At 37.2% G+C, this 20,617-nt stretch overlaps 1 protein-coding gene across 2 annotated transcripts in view; it reads left to right on the top strand.

Annotated features, from left to right (window-relative positions):
* EFHC1 (EF-hand domain containing 1) overlaps positions 1–20,617 on the top strand; it is a 65,507-nt gene that overhangs the window by 34,955 nt on the left and 9,935 nt on the right. For both annotated transcript variants that reach the window (XM_058306875.2, XM_004463776.4), the window contains exons 6-9: positions 71–291; positions 5,809–5,949; positions 15,715–15,928; positions 16,316–16,463. In XM_058306875.2, the coding sequence (XP_058162858.1) occupies positions 71–291; positions 5,809–5,949; positions 15,715–15,928; positions 16,316–16,463 (724 nt within the window). The remainder of the gene's footprint in view (positions 1–70; positions 292–5,808; positions 5,950–15,714; positions 15,929–16,315; positions 16,464–20,617) is intronic.

Genomic DNA, 20,617 nt, shown 5'->3' on the forward strand with positions numbered 1-20,617 from the left:
CTGTTGTGTGTCAGCCTTTCTTCCCATACTCATTCCTCCTCCTTTTCTGTCTCTTCCTGTCTTATGATAGAGAATTTCCCTCAGTGTGTGCTAGAAATCTCTGATCAAGAGGTGTTGGAATGGTATACTGCCAAAGACTTTATTGTTGGAAAACCACTCACTATCCTTGGGAGAACATTCTTCCTTTATGATTGTGATCCATTTACTCGGCAGTATTACCAAGCAAAGTTTGGAATCACCAATTTACCACGTATTGATGTGAGCAAGAAGGAGCCACCGCCTGTAAAACAGGTAATGGAACACTAGATATGAATGTGATGAATTAATCTTTGATATAGAAAAGTAGGAAAAAGACTTTTACATGAAGAGCCAATAAAAAAAGTGGTAAAGTATGTGACATAAAGCAGTTCACAAAAAAAAGAAATTAAAATGGTCAATAAACTTGTGAAAAGAACCTCAGTCTAATTGATAAGAAATAGAACTGAAAATAATGAAGTGTATTAATTTATCTTATTTGCAGAGATGAAAAAGACTCAGTATAGCCAGTGTTTGCCTTGGTGGGAAGAAATGGGCATTTTCACATACTATTAATGAGAGAGCCAGTCAGAATGACCTTTCTAAAGGGCAGTTTGTTATCATTTTTATTATTTTCAAAATAAAATACTGCATGTCTCTTGATCTGGAAAATCTGTTTTGGGGAATATATAAAGATGTGTGAAAGGATACCTAATAATAAAGTGTAAAATAAATGCAAATAAATGGCAAATAAATAAATAAATGGCAAAATAAATGATAATACACCCATCCATACAACTAGAAGGTTTTTAAAAAGTGAGTAAATTTAATGCATATTAACATGGAAAAATGTCCATGGTATATTTTAAAGTAATATATATATATTCTTATTCTTAGAATTTAATATATATAATATCACCTTACATATGCTGAGAAAAAACCTGGAGGGATAAACATTGAAAGTAGGGAAGGAAAGGGAAGATGACAAGGGACCTTTCTTTTTATACTCGTTTGTGACTTTAATATGTACTTTTTTTACAACAAGTCCTGTATTACTTTTATACTATTTTTCCATTTTGATAAAAAAAAGAGGCTTTTGAAATTCCAGATCCCTAGGGCATTTCATTATTCCTTGCCTGTTTATCAAGCCCTTTAGTCTCAAAAACAATTGCTAACAGAAGACTGATTAATTGAAGATGTTGAAGTACAGCTTTCTTTCATTGAAACATGACTTTCCTTAGAGCCACACAGAACTGCACAATTCTGTGTACACTACAGAAGTACCTCTGATCTGAACATAAGTTTGTGGAGCTTTTAATGTACTGAAATAGTAATCTGATAAATTTAGCATTCAGAATTCTAGCCAAGCTGTATATTTTAAAGAATTTCAAATGATAATTGCATGTTTTGTTTTTTTAAAATTCATGTTATAGAGTAAATTCAAGAATAATCTATAATATAAATATAATATAATAAATATATATTTATTATATATATTTAATATATAAATATAATATAATAAATATAATATGATATAAATTTAATATATAAATATAATATAATATAAATATATAGATAATATATATTATATATATAATATATAAATATAATAATAAAGTATTAAGATAGCATAGTATCATGGACTAAATAATGTTGGTTGTTATATGTGTTTGGAGTAGACCTCTTTCTGTTCCTTGTCCATGTATAAATTAGGATGCTAATACCTGCTACTAGAAGTATAAATTAATGTCCCCAGGCTCTTTCTCCTCAAAAGAAATGTGTGAATAAAAGGATGAAACTATTGAATTCCTCCATTTTTATGGCCCTTTCCTCCCAATTACGTGTGGTTTTGCCAGCAAAGCATCCTGTTTTACTCCCCTGGGTTTTCACTCACGCTTCTCCACCTGCTTGAGCTACTTTTCCCAGATTTCTTTACACAGCTAGCTCTTCCTTTAAGACTCCCACCGACCCACTCTCTTCCAAGAAGTCTTCTTTAAAGCTCCAGGCATGGCTAAATGCCTCTCTCTGTTTTCCTGGGGTGCTCTGTGCCTCCCTCTTATCTATTAAATATCTGTTTATGAATCTCTTCTATGACACTATCGTTTCCTTTATGGCATAGAGACTATAATTTCTTCATCTTTGTGCTCCTAGCACCTAATACAGTGCCTAAGAAATAGGAGGCAGGTAGTATTTTTTTGAACATGGACTGAAGATAGTTGCCTGTGAAGTATGTAGCTGTTCCCCAGAAAGGTGGGTAATGTCTTAAGCAAGACTTTGAGAACCAATGTTTCATAAAAACAATTACAAAGAAGGATTTTGATTTTGACTATGAGTTCTCAGGGTCAATAAAACTTCTGAAAGGATGTGTGGGTGATGATAACACCTCTTGGTGCAATTTCACTCTAATAAAATGCCTTATTAATGAATATGTCCACTGATTAAGAATTATAATAAAACCTTTATACCTTCCCTCACCTCCAATTTTTGCATTTTGAGGTGGCATTTGATGCAGTATACAGGAAAAAAAATCTAGAATCTGATCAAGCAAACTTTTCTACTACTTTAGTTTATAGATAAGAATAGTGTAAGATAAGCAGTTCAAGGGATTTGCCCAAGGTCACATTGCAAAACAAAAGGCAATTCTATTAAATGGCAAGCATTCTTACAAAGCAGGGGTCTTATCTAACCTGTGCTTGAGGATATAGGGTGGGGAGGGATTGCAATTTAGTGGTGCATTTTTCTTAGTGAAAGGACTTTTATCCATCTTTTGAGCAGATGAAAGCATTTTAGTCCCAGAATACCTTTGTTCCCCATCTCCTTAGTTTCATCTTTTTTTCCCCTAACCTATTTTCTAAGGAAAGAAAGGGAGGCGAAAGCTTGGAAAAAGAGCAGAGAGAGAGCTGATGAACCACTGTAGATTTTTGGTTTGGTTTGTTTGTTTTGCCCTATCTCCGGCCTTCTGTATAATAGAACTAAATGTACCTCCCTACAGATGGCACTTTAATTGTAGTGTTAGGTCGGTTTGTTTCCAGTAAGTTCTCCACAATAAATAATTTGATTACAAATAAATTGTCTCTGCCTGTGTGTGAAAGTAGGAGAACACCTTAAGCAACCTTTAACTCTCCTTTAACTCTCCTCAGTCATTACACCTTAGTCATTTTAACCCTGGCCCATGTAGGTGGCAACCAGGCCTGGGAAGCTGTATCAGTGTCTGGAGGAATCCTGGGTCAGTGGTCAGGAACCGATATGGATATGAATGGGGATGGTCAAACTGATCTGCTAGATCAGGAATAAGTCTACATGGATCCAATGCCCAGATGTATTCTATCTCACCACCGGAGGACATGCCAATAGGAAAAAAGAAGAAACTATGACTAGGAGAGCTAATCTGCTATGGGACTGTCACTTAAAAGCAATATCTGAAGGATTATGGGACTCTGAGGCTCCACATGTACTAGATTTGTTAGGAAAGCCTGGGCAGAAAAATCTCGTGGGTAGGTCACATGAGTAGGAATAGCTAGGAGTGATGAGGCACGTTGTCAGGTACGTGGCTTGTCTAATTTAGAACAGGACCCTGGCAGTAGCTTGGAGTAGAAGCAGGGTGCCAGGATCCAAGGTATATGGGCTATATTTAGGGAAGCTCTTCATTCCAAGCAGGGAAATGAGATGTGTGTGAGTCAGGGAAAACAGGTAGAAGCTTGTTCAAACACAATAGGAATTTAAAAATATATGTATTTTTTTAATTTTTAAAGAAGCTTTAGATTATGTAAATGTTACATCAAAAATATAGGGGATTCCCATATAACCCATCCTCTTCCCCACCCCTCCTACACTTTCCCACATTAACATCTTTCACTAGAGTAGTACATATGTTACATACTGAAACATATTGAAGCATTGCTATTAACCATGGACTATAGTTTACATTATAGTTTACACTTTGCTCTACACAAATATAGGTTTTAACAAAATGTGTAATGGATTGTATCTGCTATTGCAATGTCATGCAGGACAATTCCACTGTCCCCAAAATGACCCCATGTTATACCTTTTCTTCCCTCTCCTTCCCCTCAGAACTTTGGTGACCTCTACCTTTATATCAATGATACAAATTCTTCCGTTGCTAGAATAATAAGTCTATAATAGAATCATACATTTATTTTAGTCCATTGTTCATTCCCCAATCTTGAGGATTTTGGGATGGTGATGCCCAACTCTGTTTCTGATTGAGAGGAGGATTAAATCCCATGGGGCAAATGGATGGAACTGTCTTGCTTGAAGTTGTAGACATTCTGCTTTTTGGGATGGGTATTGTCCACCATCATCCTTTTGTTAGTTGTCCTGGGTGAGTCCAATGAACTGGAGAATAGGTGTTGCAACTCTGCTGAGATTCAGGGCTCAATCCACATACGAACAGACTGAAGATTTATGTCTTTGGGACATATAATTAACAAGTATAGTACTAATTATAGATCACAATATGAATTTGAGAGGAAGACTCAGAGGCTTACACTACCTCCCTATTACATAATACCTCAACTACACCCTCACTCCTCAATGAGGCTGCTCTCATGAGCTGGTATGAAGGCAAAACAAACACAGGTTCTATCACTTTGCACTATCTACCTAGTCTCCAAAGTGGGTCAGATGCTTAGCCCAAACTCCCTTTGTCTGTGGCAACTTGTATTATATATTCATTGAATAGTAGTTTTGCACTCAGAGCAAATTAGGTCATTGTCCATCTGCTGGATCCACTGGTCATATGCAAGCCATGTTGATCACATTAACTGCAGCCCTAGGAAGTAGATAAGTGGTCATTGTTCAATGAATATGCCTTAGACATAAAAAGCAGAGTCATTGGTTGTCAAGAGGAATACTGTGTAATGGATGGTTCTAGGAACCATATTTACTAGTTTGGATGGTATCTACAAGTAAGCACACCTCGTGGAAGCTGAGTTTGCTGAAAAAGCATAGCAAAAAGGAGTCAGGGAAAAAGAACTCTGCTAATGTCTGCCCAGCATTGATGGAGGAGAGGAAAATGTAGTCTCTGAACTACTTAAGTTTTTAGGCGAAAAAAACCTAGCATCCTAGAGTGATGCTTTAGTTCTTCATCTTTTCATGGAGCCTGAGCAAAATATGACACACTCATCTTAAACCTTCATGCTAACTCACCAAATAATCTTCACACTTGAAATTTGGCTTCCTGAATGAGCTGCTTCACTAGGAAATGAGGGTCCTGTGTAGACAGGGGTCTCATTTCTCAGTCAAGTATGGCTGTCATCCCTCTTCCATGAGATAAAATCAGTAAATGAATATGTTAGAAAGATAGAAGTAAATAGAAGAAAAAGCATGAACCAAGTCCTGACTACCCTGCACTCTCAACTCCAGCACACACAACCACTTCAGGTAGGCTGACAAAACACTATTCAGATTGGTCAGGCACACACTCTAAAACCAAGAGGTCACAGACCCATGGGCCTCACCATCCTAAAATGACCAGAAGGGCTGGGATTGGGATTGACAATGGGACCAGACCCTGCTTAGGCAGTGAGAGGTATGTGGACATCAGTGGTCATTTCTGTCTAGCCCTGGGGTTACTTTGTAGCATCATCAGTTACTTCTGTGACCAGTGAGCACAATATAAAGTCCATAAGAAGGGAATATATAATGTGTTACTTTTTCTGAATACAGTTGTAAATATGGGAATTGTTTTTGAATAAATGTTTTCTAGAGGTTTTTTTTTAACTTACCATAGAACATCTGCTTTATTTCTTGCTTCCTGTATGCCTCCAGGAATTACCTCCTTATAATGGCTATGGACTAGTTGAGGATTCTGCTCAGAACTGCTTTGCTCTGATTCCAAAAGCTCCCCCAAAAGATGTTATTAAAATGCTGGTGAATGATAACAAGGTGCTTCGTTATTTGGCTGCACTGGTAAGGCTAAGATTTATATACAAAGGTTCTTTTCTATCTCAGAATGTATACAATTGTCCTTTTTTTTTTTTTTAAGACTTATTTATTTCTCTCTCTCCCCTTCCCCCCTCCTGCCCCAGTTGTCTGTTCTCTGTGTCTGTTTGCTGCATGTTCTTCTTTGTCCACTTCTGTTGTTGTCAGCAGCACAGGAATCTGTGTTTCTTTTTGTTGCGTCATCTTGTTGCGTCAGCTTTCTGTGTGTGCGGCGTCATTCCCAGGCAGGCTGTACTTTCTTTCACGCTGGGCGGCTCTACTTACAGGGGCACTCCTTGCGCGCAGGGCTCCCCTACTTGCGGGACACCCCTGTATGGCACCACACTCCTTGCGTGCATCAGCGCTGCACATGGGCCAGCTCCACATGGGTCAAGGAGGCCCGGGGTTTGAACCACAGACCTCCCATGTGGTAGACAGATGCCCTAACCACTGGGCCAAGTCTACTTCCCTATAATTGTCCATTTTGAAAGCTGTATAATAACAGTTGTCAGAGTTAGGTGCTTATGCAAACGTTCTTTTGATTTATTACTCAGCATCGGCATCTAGGCAGGTTAGATAGTATTATGTGTGGTTCCCCTGAACCAAGACCTAGCCCAAGTCTTCTCTCCCACAAAAATCTTTCTTAGATGTTCTTTCTCAAAATTTAAGAGACCTTTTGCCTTTTTAATTTAGCAATTATGAGAGTCTGCCTTGTATTAAATTTGTATGTTCCAGTTGTTGGAGATTGAGTCAATGCCCTCCACAAGACATATTCAAATCTTGACCCCTGGTCCTGTGGGTATGAACTTACTTGAAAATAGGATCTTTGAAGATCCTAGTAAGTTGAGGCCAAATTGAATCAGGGTGGGCCTTAATCCTATATGATTGGAATAAGCAAATTTGGACATGGAAGTAGAAGCCACAGGAGGAGACCAAAGGAGTCAGATTACCAAAGGATGGAGGCAGATTGATTGCCAACAAGCCACAGCCAGAATGCAACAGACTTCAGAGAAGGCATAGCCTGCCAATACCTTGATGCTGGACTTCTAACCTCCAAAACTGTGAGATGATAAATTCCTGTGTTTAAGACAACCAATGTGGACTATTTGTTATAGCAGATCTGGCAAACTAAGACAACAGTATCCTGTGATTTCCTTGAGAGTATGGACTATGTCTTACTAATTTTTACCATTACCTGTGATATCTACCTTGATACATTTTTTATTAAATACATGTAAAAAAACAGTACTGCCAATTTAATAGATGCTGCCTTTGAGAAATAATAGAACATGGTGTTTGAAAACTGACAAGTTCAAATCCTGAATATTCCACTTACTAGCTAGATTACCTAAAACAAATTGCTGATAGGATTTTTTTTCTAAAGAATTTATTTTTATTTATTTATTTCTTCCCCACCCCTCATTGTTTGTTTCTTGCTGTCTGCTCTCTGGGTCTATTTGTTATGTGCTCGTCTTCTTTTTAGGAGGCACTGGGAACCAAACCGGAGACCTCCCAATCACTTGAGCTACCTCCATTCCCCGCTTGTTGCATCTCTTATTGTGTTACTCATTGTGTCTCTTCATTGCATCAGCTTGCTGTGCCATCCCATTGTGTCAGCTCACTGTCTTGCACATCATCTTTAGGAGGCACTGGGAACCTCCCATGTGGTAGGCGGGCATGCAACTGCTTGAGCCACATCTGCTTCCCTCTGATAGGATTTCAAAGGATAATCCTATTAAAGGGAAGAAAATGTAGTTAATAGAAAGATAAGCATTTTATTTAGAAATATGGATTTTAATATCAGAAGGGGAATAAGTTACTTCTGAGAATAGGAATTGGGAGTAGAAAGAGGTGGGCCAGGTGACTTTTCAAATTATGTACATGTATATTTGAAAAATATAAAAATTGATTGAAAACATAGTTGACTAATATATTTTAGAAAAATGCATAACAAGCCTTTAAATAAAAGGCAGGAAAGGGTTCTAGCAAGTTCTAGGCTAACTGGAATACTCTGTTCCCTAAGAATTCTGATTAATGAAGGCTTTACCACTACTAAGTTATTATTAAAATTCAAGAGGTTTTGTGACTTATGATGGGGTAACTGTAAACTCCTAGAGGGCAGGGCTCATGTATTAATAGATTCTGTAGGTATTCAATAACTGTTTGATGAATGGGTGAGTGAATTTTATACTTATACTCTCCATGATTAGGCATTATAATATAATACCCATTTTATGTTTTAAGACATAAGTCAGAGGCTAACTGGTTTGTCCCAGGTCTCAATGCCACTTGGGCCAACAGTACTAAAACCCAGCCTTCTGACTTTTAACCCAACATTCTTTTAAATAAGAATCAGTATAATACTTAGAAAAGGGAAAAGGACTCATAAGAATTTGTAAATTACATAATTGTAAGCTTACCTTTTCTACTTGAAAAAAAAACCTTGGAAAAAATATTATATAATTGAATTATCAAAAACTGCTAGAAATATTGTTTGACATTGATAAATGAGGAGAAAGGACACATTTATATTGATTGTAGTCTTCTATATTCATAAGTAACCTGTGAAAATGTGATATATCACAAAAGGTTGAAGAGTACATAGAGGACTTCTCCTTTTAGTAATGATAGACTAGATAATTTGTATCAGCCCTCTTACTGTAGACAACTAGAAAAATTGGAATACATGTACATATACATATGCATGTACATATAGATATACATTCTGCTTGAAGGTGTTGAGCAACTGATATGTGAATCATTGAAAAAGAATCAAGAGAAAATAGAAATTCAGAGAGGTGAGCCTGGCATATAGGGGAATTTGTCTCTTGGGCATGTTTGTAATTCCAGAAGAAGCAGATGTGATGGCAAACATTGGAATCCTGGGCTTATTAAAGACAGAAGCAACTGGTAAACCCTCTGTGCTTTAGTTTAGAAGTGGCTAATCCTTGAAGAGACTGTTGCCTGGCTTTGAATTATCTCAGTCCCTGAATTATCTAAGTACTAGAAATTGGATTAAGATGATCCTGAGTTACTAATGCCCCCAGGCATCTGGCAATAAGCAGATGTAAATTCTCTGAAGATAGCATCATCCTAAGCCTCAAATTATTTTTACATACAATTTAAGAAGTACAATATTTGGAAAGTCAATGGAACCAAAAGTTGATTCTTTAAAAAGATCAACAAAATTGACAAATCTTTTGCTAGACTGATTAAGAAAAAAGGGAGGAGACTAAATCACTAAAATAAAAAATGAAAGAGGGAAGCAGTTGTGGCTCAACTGATAGAGCATCTGCCTACCATATGGGGGGTCCAGGGTTCAATACCCAGGGCCTCCTGACCCATGTGGTGAGCCGACCCACGCCCAGTGCTGCCACACACAAGGAGTGCCATGCCACACAGGGGTGTCCCCCGTGTAGGGGTGCCCCACATGCAAGGAGTGTGCCCTTCCAGGAGAGACACCCCATGTGAAAAAAGTGCAGCCTGCCGACGAGTGGTGCCACACACACACACTGATGCAGAACTGATGCAGCAAGGTGATGCAACAAAAAAAGCAACACAGTTTCTCAGTGCCACATGACAAGAATGCAAGTGGACACAGAACAACACACAGCAAATGGACACAGAGCAGACTATAAGGGGAGAAAGGGAGAGAAATAAAATAAAATCTTTAAAAAAATTAAAGAGATAACATCAGTACCAGTGTTACAGAAAAGGATTATAAGAGAATACTATGAGAAACTGTACACCAATGAATTGGATAACCTGGATGAAACTGACAAATTCCTAGACACACAAACTACTGAAACTGGCTCAAGAAGAAACAGAAAACATGAGTAGACCTATAAGTAAAGAGATTGAATCAATAATTAAAAACCTCCCATCAAAGAAAAGCCCAGGACCACATGGCTTCACTGGTGAATTCGATCAAACATTTAAAGAAGAATTAACAGCAGTCCTTCTGAAACTCTTCCGAAAAGTTGCAGATGAGAGAATTCTTCCTAATGTTCTGTGAGGCCAGCATTATCCTGATACCAAAACTAGTCAAAGACATCACAAGAAGATTACTCACCAATATTTCTTATGAATACAGATGCAAAAATCCTCAGCAAAATACTAGCAAACCAACTATAATAACATATTTAAAGGACTTATATACCATGACCAAGTGGGATTTATCTCAGGAATGCCAGGATAATTCAACATATGAAAGTCAACTAATATAATATACCAGATTAATAGAATGAAGGAAAAAACCACATGATCATCTCAATTGATGAAGAAAAAGCATTCAACAAAATCTAGCACCCTTTTTAGAAAAAAGCATTCAGAAGAATAGAAATAGAAGGGAACTTCTTCAATATGATAAAGATCATTTGTGAAAGCGCACACACACAAACATACATACAGCTAGCATCATAATGGTGAAAGGCTGAAAGCTCTTCCCCCAAGGTCAGGAACAAGACAAGGAAATCCACTTTCATCACTTCTCTTTAACCAGTACTGGAAGTTCTAACCAGAGCGGTTAGCAAGAAAAAGATAAAAGGCACCCAAATTGGAAAGAAAGAAGTAAATCTACCTCTGTTCACAGATGACATGAGCTTATAGATAGAAAACCCTAAAAAATTCACACAAGTAAAAATTTTTTAGTGCTAATAAACTCAGCAAAGTTTCAGAATACAATTCAATATACAAAAATCAATTGTAGTTCTATGCACTATCAATGAACAATCCATAAAGAAATTTAGAAAACAATTACATTTACAATAGCATCAAAATAATAAAATACTTAGGAGTAAGTTTAATCAAGAAGGTGAAAGACTTGTGCCCTGAAAAGTATAAATCATTGCTGAAAGAAATAAAATAAGGCATAAATAAATGGAAAGACATCCCATTTTCATGGGCTGGAAGACTTAATATAATTAAGATGACAATACTACTGTTTTAGTCAGGGGTTTTTAGGGAAACAGAACTGAAAGAAGATAAATGTAAACATTTTGAGATTTTATAAAATTGTCTCACGCGACCATGAGGATGCACAAGTCCAAATTCCATAGGGCAGGTTACAAGCCAGAGACTCCAGTGAAGATCCTTGATTGATGAGTTTTCCAGGAGACACTGTCTCTCTGAATTAGAGACAGAAACTCTCTTTGAATGCTGAAATCACTTCTCCCTTTAAGGCCTTCAACTGATTGGATGAGACATCACTCATTGGTGATGGCAATTTCCTTTAGTAGATTGTAGATGTAATCATCTATAGGTACAATCAACTCACTGATGATTAAACTCCATGAAGTGCCCTTGTATTACAATTAGCCCGGTGTTTGCTTAACCAAACAACTGGTTACTGTTACCTGGCCAAGTTTACACATTAGCCTAACCATCACAACTACCCAAAGTGATATAGAGATTCAGTGCAATCTTGATCAAAACCCTAATGACATTTCGTACAGAAATGGAAAAACCTATCCCAATTCATATGGAATTTCAAGGCACCCAGGATAGCTGAAGCAACTTGAAAAGGAAGAACAAAGTTGGGAGACTCACACTTCCCAATCTCAGAACTTACTATAAAACTACAATAATAAAAACAGTGTGGTAGCCTAATGAGATATTATTGAGAACCCAGGAGTAAACCCTTACATCTATGATAACTTGATTTTCAACAAGAGTCCCAAGACCATTCAATGGTGAAAGAACAGTCTCTTCAACAAATGGTACTGGGAAAATTGGATATATACCCACAAAAGAATAAAGTTGTACTCTTACCTTACACTCAAAATGAATCAAAGACCAAAGTTTAAGAGCTAAAACTATAAAAGTCTTAGAAGAAAACTTAGGAGGAATCTTCATAACCTTGGATCAGACAATGGTTTCTTAACTATGACACCAAAAGCACAGACAAGAAAAGGAAAAAAATAGATAAATTGGACTTCATCAAAATTTAAAATGTGCATCAAAGGATATTATTAAGAAAGTGAATAGACAACATACAAAATGGTGGAAAGTGTTTGCAAATCATATATCTGATAGGGGCTTAATATCCAGAATACATAAAGAATTCTTCAACTCAACAGCAAAAGCACAATCAACCCAATTAAAAAATGGGCCAAAGACTTGAGAAGACATTTCTCCAAAGAAGGTATGAAAATGACCAATAAGCACATGAAAAGATGTTCAACATTATTAGTCATTACAGGTGTGTAAATTGAATTCACAATGAGAGATACTTTATGCCTGCTAGTATGGCTATATATAAAAAAATAACTGCTGACAAGGATGTGGAAAAATTGCAACCCTTGTACATTGCTGGTAGGAATGTATAATGATACTATGACTGGAAAACTGTTTGGTGGTTCCTCAAAAAAGCTAAACATAGAACTACCATATGATATAGAAATTCCACTTCTAGGTATAAACCCAAAAGAATTGAAAACAGGGACTCCAACAGGTATTTGTATGCTAGTGTTCATAGCAGCATTATTCACAGTAACCAAAAAGTAGAAACAATCCAGGAGCAAATGAATGGATAAACGAAATGTGGTATATCCATAAAATGGGATATCATTCAGCCATAAAAAGGAAAAAAGTTCTGATACGTGCTACAATGTGGATGAACCTTGAAAACCTTAGGCTAAACAAAATAAGACAGGCACAGAGGAACAAATATTGCATGATTCCATTTATATGAAATATCTAGAATAGACAGATTCACAGAGACAGCAAATAGATTAGTGGTTACCAGGGCTGGGGGATGGGGGAAATGAGAAGTTATTGCTTAAATAAGTATATTATTCCTATTTGGGGTGATGAGAATTCTGGAAATAGATAGTGGTTATGGGTTGCAGAACACTGTGAATGTAATTTAAAAAATTTTTTATTAGAATAGTCTTAGGTTTACAGAAAATCATGCAAAGTACAGAGTCCCATATAACCTGCTCTCTGCTTACTCAGTTTTCCCTGTTATTAAAATTTTACATTGTTAGTGTGGTACTTCTGTTACAATTGACAAAACAATATTATTATTCTAACTATAGTCCATAGTTTACATTAGGGTTTACTTTTGGTTACTCTTGGTACTATATAGTTCTATTTTTTTTTTAATTTATTCTGATAACATATATACAACCTAAAATTTCCCGTTTTAACTATTGTCCAGTATATAATTCAGTGGTATTAAATTACATTCACAATGTTGTTCCACTGGTTATCTTTTGAAATTTTTATTGCATTTTTTTTTTTTCATTTGGATCACTGTTTTAGGAGCTACTACTTATCTTTAGCTGTAGGTCTTGGCCTTCTCTGGTATGGTAAATCCCAAACTTCTCCTGTATCTCCAGACTGCATTTTCCCACCAGAGTAATAATGTCATCAGTCAATTCTTTTTTACCATCCAGAGGGCCAGGAGCACATTTCCTGTGATTTTTAAGGATATCTTTTCCAACGCAGAGCACATGCTCCACAATGTCAGTAATGTAATAACTGAAGATGTGGGCCAGTTTGTCGATGTCATGCCCCGACTTGCAGATTAGACTGAACCTGCCCATTAATGCTGTATCCCGTCACATGGATGCCAGGCAGAAGCCCTGGGCTGTGGCGAGTTCAGGTTCCGTTCCCCCTGACTTCCTGAAAACCTGCAGGTCAGAAAGCAGCACAACCAACTGAGCCTCTACAGGCCGTAGAGGCGTTGCCATCTCCTGCTCACCAGTGTATTTAATGCCACTTAAATGTACACTTTAAAACTGGTAAAAATAGGGGACTGTGGGAAGATAGTGGAATAGGAAGCTCCAGGACCCAGTCCTTCCTCCAGAACAATGATTAAACAGGCAAGAACTGTCTGAAACAACTATTTTGAAACTCCAGAGCCCAGAAGAACACTATACAGTATCCAGGAAGAGGCTGATGAATTACGGTAAAGAACAGTAAATTTCTGTCTCTCTGGTGGCAACTGGTGCCCACCCCCCACTAGAGGCAGAGCAGTGACTTACATTAGGAGCATCTATCAAAAAAGTTTGAAGATTATTAGATTAAGGAATGGTATAAGGAAATTATTTTACTATGAGGAAACCTAATGACTTTCTTCAATATATGAGAAGTTATTACACAAATATTTCCATGGTCTGAGCAAGAAGATGTGTGTGAAGTTGAAAAATGAGAGGATTTTAGTCAGGAATAAGCATGTCTGTATTAAGGTTTATTCAATCTGGAATTTCTCAAAAGAGTTGTATAATCAATTTGATTAAGCCATTTGATTAAAGAAAAATCTTGTCTGAAAGATAGGAGCACTTCAATCCTGTGATTTTATATTGTTCTTATTCCTCCCAACTCAATTTTTTAAAATTATGTTTATAAATAGATATATTTAAAGAATTAAAGTTTGCATAATTTTTAGTGTCTGCTAAGTTGAGCACAGTGTCAACCAAGAGGTCTCAAACTGGCAGCCTGTGGGTAGAATGTGGCCTATATGTTTTTGTTTGGCCAGCATAAGGCCTTAAAGAGTTTGTGCCAATATTTTTTTAATTATTTTTTTTATTTTTAAAGAATCTGTAGATTACATAGGTGTTACATAAAAAATATACGGTATTCCTGTATACCCTTCTCCTTACCCCTCCCACACTTTCCCACATTAACAGCATCCTTCATTTGTGTGGCACGTTTTTATAATTGATGAACACATATTGAAATATTGCTACTAACTGTGGACTATAGTTTACATTATAGTTTATACTCTGTCCTGCCCAATTTTGTAGGTTATGAAAAAATATATAATGGCGTATCCGTCATTGCACTGTCATGCAGGACAATTCTAATGTCCAGAAATGCCCCCATATTACACCTGTTCTTCCCTCTCCCATCCCTTAGAACCTCTGGTGGCCACTGCCTTTATATCAATGATAAAAGTTCTTCCATTGCTATAATAATAATAAGTCTATCGTAGAATAATAATAAGTCTACTTTAGTCCATTGTTCATTCCCTAATCTTGAGGATTTGAGAATGTTGATACCCACTGTGCTTCTAATTTAGAGGAGACTTAGAGCCCATGGGGCAGATGGATTAAACTGTCTTGCTTGCAGTTGCAGACACTCTATTCCTTGGGCTCGGTGTTGTCCATCGTCATCTCCTTATTAGTTGTCCTGGGTAAGTCCAATGAACTGGAGAGTAGGTGCTCCAACTCTGCTGAGATTCAAGGCTCAACTGGCACATGGATAGACCAAAGATTTAAGTCTCTGAGACATATATTTATCAATTATACTGCTTATTATATGTTCAAATAGAAGGGGCAGAAAAGCCATGCATAGGGAAACTATAAATGAGTCTAACCCTGTTACACTGGGGAGCATAAATTCCAAAATAAGGCCGACTGACAGGTTGCCAAATTTCTGAGCTTGTCTGCCCTGCTTATAGTGTCTGGATGTCTTTAGAGCCCTCAGGAGTGCTGTTATTTGATGTGCCAACATTTTAAAATCAGGGAGTAGTAATCCAGATTTCTATCTTAAAAAGCTGGAAGATTTAGTAACATTGGACTTAAATTCCTACAAGGCAACAATCCACAGGCATTGAGTTGGGGCTGCCCCCCTTTAAATGTGGCGTCCTTTCCAGGCCACCAGAGTCCCCCCAGACCTACTGAACCCCTAACCCAGCCCACTTCATGTATATTATATACCTAGCCCTTGTAGGCATTTGCGTTTGAGGAATCTGGGTGGATCATGAATCTTTATTTTCTAATTATCCTCTTTTCTTCACCTTTCTAGGAATCCCCCATCCCAGAAGACAAAGACCGCCGGTTCATCTTCTCTTATTTTCTAGCCACAGACATGATCAGTATCTTTGAGCCTCCAGTTCGAAATTCTGGCATCATTGGGGGCAAGTACCTTGGCAGGACAAAAGTTGTTAAACCATTCTCTTTGGTGGACAACCCTGTCTACTATGGCCCTGGTGACTTCTTCATTGGGGCTATGATTGAAGGTGCGTCTAAACACAGTTCAGGTTCTCCTACTAGCCAAGTGAATGGATTCTTCTTAGTTGGAACTTAATTTATTTAATCCTTGGAAGAAAAAATTAGGCTGTATTCCAAATGTTATAAAGATAATATTCTTGTATATGTGGTACAATGTCTTAATCTCCTTCTTTATCAATTAAACTCTAAATTGAATGCATTTGCTATGAATGTAGTCACCAAGCTTCCTAAGCACTGAACAATTTGATGCATATTAGTTTATAGAGCTTTTGGAAGTCATTAGCTGGGGTCACAAATGCATATCTAAATTTGTCATTGGAGGATCAGTATTATTTCACTCCCAATTGCGTGATAGAAACATAACTAAGCTGTATGTATTTTTACCCTCTCCCCAGTATTTGGTCACCGGTTTATCATCCTTGATGTAGATGAGTATGTTTTGAAATACATGGAGAGCAATGCTGCCCAATATCCACCAGAAGCACTCTTGTCAATTCAGAACCACATCCGAAAGAAAGAGGCTCCTCCGCCAGAATTGGAAAAGTATGTTTGGCCGCCTAGAGTTCATTTTGGCTTTAGTGCATATTAGGCATTCATGGAATAGTTCTTGACAAAATGAATAGGTAATCACAGTTCAAACATTCAGATTTCCCCCACCAGATGGGAGTTCTTAGACATACACAAAAGGTTCCCTGGGTCCTCTATAGAAATTAATAACTTAGAACCTTTTTAACTTCTTTCATTTCATAAATAATTGTTGAATGCCTGCTGTGTGTCAGATACTGTCACGATAGCTTTGAGCTTTTGTCAGTAAACAAAATAAACAAGAAGTTTCTGTCCTCATGAGCTGACCTTCTAAGCAGCAGGAGAAAGACAATAAACATAGGTAAGTAAATAGTACAGTGTATTCGTTTCTTTGGGTTGCTGTAACAAATCAGCACAAACTCAGTACCTTCGAACAACAGAAATCCTATCTTTACCTGGGCTTCCCTTCTGTGTGTCTGAGTGTCAAATCTCCCTCTCCTTTCTCTTATAAGAAACCAGCCATTAGATTTAGGGCCCAACCTAAATCTAGAATTATCACATCTTGAGATCTGTAACTTAATTACATCTACAAAGACCCTCATTCCAAATAGGGCCACATTCTGAATTTTCTGGAGGACATGAATTTTGACAGGGTCAATTATACAGTATTTTAGGTGATGAGTACTGTGGGAAAATGGAGCATAGTAGGAGTGATAATGTCTTCTGGAAGAATAGAGATAGGATGCAATTGATTGAGGTAAGTGACATTGAGTGAACAACTGAAGGTCAGATAGTTAGCCATGTGGATATCTGGAAAAAGCTTTCCAGGAATACAGAAAGTTGCGTACAAAGCCTAGGTGATGGTATGTTTAGAGTACTCAAGTAACACTCACAAGAAGCAGGCCACTGAGCTTGCCTGGAATAGAGTGAGTGACAAAAAGAGGAGTAGTAGATGAAATCAGAAAATCAACAAAGAACCAGATCGTATAGAGCCTTGTAGGTCTTTGGAATTTCTCTGTGTGAAATGGAGACTCATTAGGGAGTTCTGAATAGAGGAGTGAAAAGTTTTGACCTATGTTTTAACATGATCATCCTAGTTTCTGTATTGAGATTAGATTAAGAGGGGAATTAGTTAAGAGAATACTGAAGTAATCCAGGCAAGAGATGATAGAATGTGGACCAGGGTAGTATGGATGGGGATGGTGAGAAGTATCTGATTTTGGATACATTTTGAAGGTAGATCTAACAGAATTTCAAACATAGGATGACTCCAAGGTTTTTGGCACAAGCAACTGGAAAGAAATTGCCATCAACTGAGATGGAGAAGATGTGGACTGTAGGTAAAGAAGCACTTTTTTTCTTTTTCTGCAGGGGGTGGAGGGAGACCGGTATATCAGTTTTGAATAGTCTAGGTTTAAGATATCTATTAGACATCTGAGTAGAGAGGTCAAACAGGCTGTTAGACATAAAAATTTGGAGTTTAGGCAAGAGGATTGGGCTGGAGATGTAAATGTGGGAGTTGCTGGCATGTGATGATATGTTAGCCAATGAGAGTGGATGAAATCACTAAGGAAGGAAGTAAATAAAGAAGAGTAGGGCTCCAAGGACTGAACTCTGGGGTCCTCCAACTCTAAGAGTTGAGAAGAAGATTTTGAGAAGGACATGCCAGTGAGGCAGGAAGGACCAAGTGGCTGTGGTGTCCTGGAAGGCAAATGAAGGAAGTACAGTCATCCTCCTTTTGCATGGTTGTAAGGGACTGCAAAAGTGGCCATGCGAACTAAAACAATGCAAAACGATCTCAACAATCAATGGGAAATTTTACAGTTCCATGATTTTAAAAAAACTTTTGGCAAAACATTAAAAATCTCCTTCGATTATAAATATAGGAAATGAAATAAATAAAGGAAATGAAAAAATAAAATATCTTTTTAGTACATTTTAATTTAAAGCATTGGAAACATTAAGAATTAAAGTGTTTTATTTCTTTGTCAAAGACTTATTTAAGAGTAGCTAGAATAGCACTTGCCTTCTTGTCATATAGAGTGAGTATCTTTTCTATGCCTTGACAAATTGTCATACTCATTTCTAAGTTTGGATCAGCTTCCAGCATTTCATTATTTTGGCTTTAATTATCACAAAATATCTCTGAGAGTTCTTTTAATGTGAAGTTTTTGCCAGTGTACTTCCTCTGACATCTTCATTCTTCCTGTCACAACCACTTTCCTCACTTGTGTTGGTAAGTTTGCTTCTCGCTGCATTCTCTTGAATGACAGTAGTGGCAACATTCAATAGTCAGCTATTTTTTCTATAACACCACCATTTACTTTTGACTCAAATTTCACTTGCGGCATTAATCACTTTTTGTTTCTTTGATGCACTTCAGTTCCCTCTTTCAGTTATCCATTTTTGTAAAATGTCATGTGCACTTATCATTGAGCGACAAGAAGGCAATACAAATCAATGTTTGCTGTTATCCAGTTCAAGAACTGGGATACAGACCTCAGTGGCAAAATAAACAGACTATGAAAGAAGTGATGTGATTGGTCACTGATCATGATGATGCACATCTGTTATTTACATAATAATCTGTGGACTGAAGAGCCAGCAGTGAAGTTTATACCTTTTGCAATTTCAGTTAATACGTGGTGGTAACTGAAATCTGAACCATGTTGTTGGGAGACTGGGTTTTTTTTTAACTAAATGGAGGTAACTGAAATTCATGAGGAAGTCAAGAGTGATTGGCTGTGTCTAACTAATGCTGCTGTTAAGTCAAGTAAGATGAGGACTGAGAATTGATTCTGGGATTTAGCGATGTGGTGGCATTAGTGAGGAGTTTCAGTGGATTAGGAGTGGTAGGGAAACCTGATTGGAATGGATTTAAGAGAGAATGGGAGGAGAGGAATTAGAGTCTGCAATTAGAGCCTCTTTGGAGGAACTTTGTTGTAAAGGGGAGCAGAGAAATGGTGCAGTAGGTGACAGAGGAAGTAGTCAAAAGAAAGGGTTTTGTTTTGCGTTATCTTTTTTTAAGATAGAAAAAAATAACTGCATAGTTGTATGCTAATAGGCATGATCCTGAAGAGAGAGAAACATTGATAACGTGGGAGACAGAGGAAGAATTGCTGGAGTAGGTGAGAGGGGATGGCATTCAGTACACCAGCGGAGAAATTGGTAATGTATAGAAGCGCCAATCATTCATCTAGGACAGCAGTTCCCAAACTTCGGACACATTTATACTCTTTAAAATTATTAAGGACCCCAAAGAGTTTTTGTTTACATGGTATATATCTGTTGATATTTACCATATTAGAAATTATGTCTAGGAAATTGTAATAAATATTTATTTATTTATTTTAAAAGAACAATAATAAACTCATTTCATATGAACAGAAAGAGCATTTTTAATGAAAATAGCTATATTTTTCCAAACTGGAAAAAAATAGTGAGAAGAGTGGCATTGTTTTAAATTTTTGTGAATCTCTTTATCTACATCTGACATGATAGAAGACAGCTGCATTTTAATATCTGATTCTGTATTCAGTCTGCTGTGATATCACTTGTCATGTAACCTTTGGAAAACTCCCCTGGGCACTTGTGAGCAAACAAGAGTAAAGAGGCAAATAATGATTTAGTGTTATTATGAAAAGAGTTTTGACCTCTTGGACCCCCAAAAGCATCCTGGGAGCTTCCAGGCATCCAGGAGTTTGAGAACCTTGATATATAATAACGTCAGGAAGGCAGAGTATATGGGTGTGAATGCTGGTAGGGGGTAGATCTGGTTGTATTGTGGGTGGATGGGGATCTGCCTCTGATTGTTTCATTATATTCGGTATAGTAGGTCATAGGAAGAGTGAGGACTGGGGACAAGATGTCTGAGGTTAAGGGGAGAGGGGAAGTTGGGAAATATTTATTTTATTGAATATATAAATAAGATGAATATAAAATAAAATGAAAATAAAGGCACTGCACTATTTTATCTGCTACTAAGAAAGAAAACTTTGCAATTATATTTGATATTCACCCTCTGAGGACTAAAGAAATACAGTAGCTGTCCAGGAAAGTGGGGGAAGGGGTGTGAATAGTTAGAAGCACAATATAATGCTGGACAGCATTCAGAAACTAGAAATTCATAGCCATACATATAATTCAAGTACTTTTCAGAAGTTTTTATTTTG

Source organism: Dasypus novemcinctus, chromosome 11, assembly GCF_030445035.2.
Source record: "Dasypus novemcinctus isolate mDasNov1 chromosome 11, mDasNov1.1.hap2, whole genome shotgun sequence".
Classification (NCBI taxonomy): Eukaryota; Metazoa; Chordata; class Mammalia; order Cingulata; family Dasypodidae; genus Dasypus; species Dasypus novemcinctus.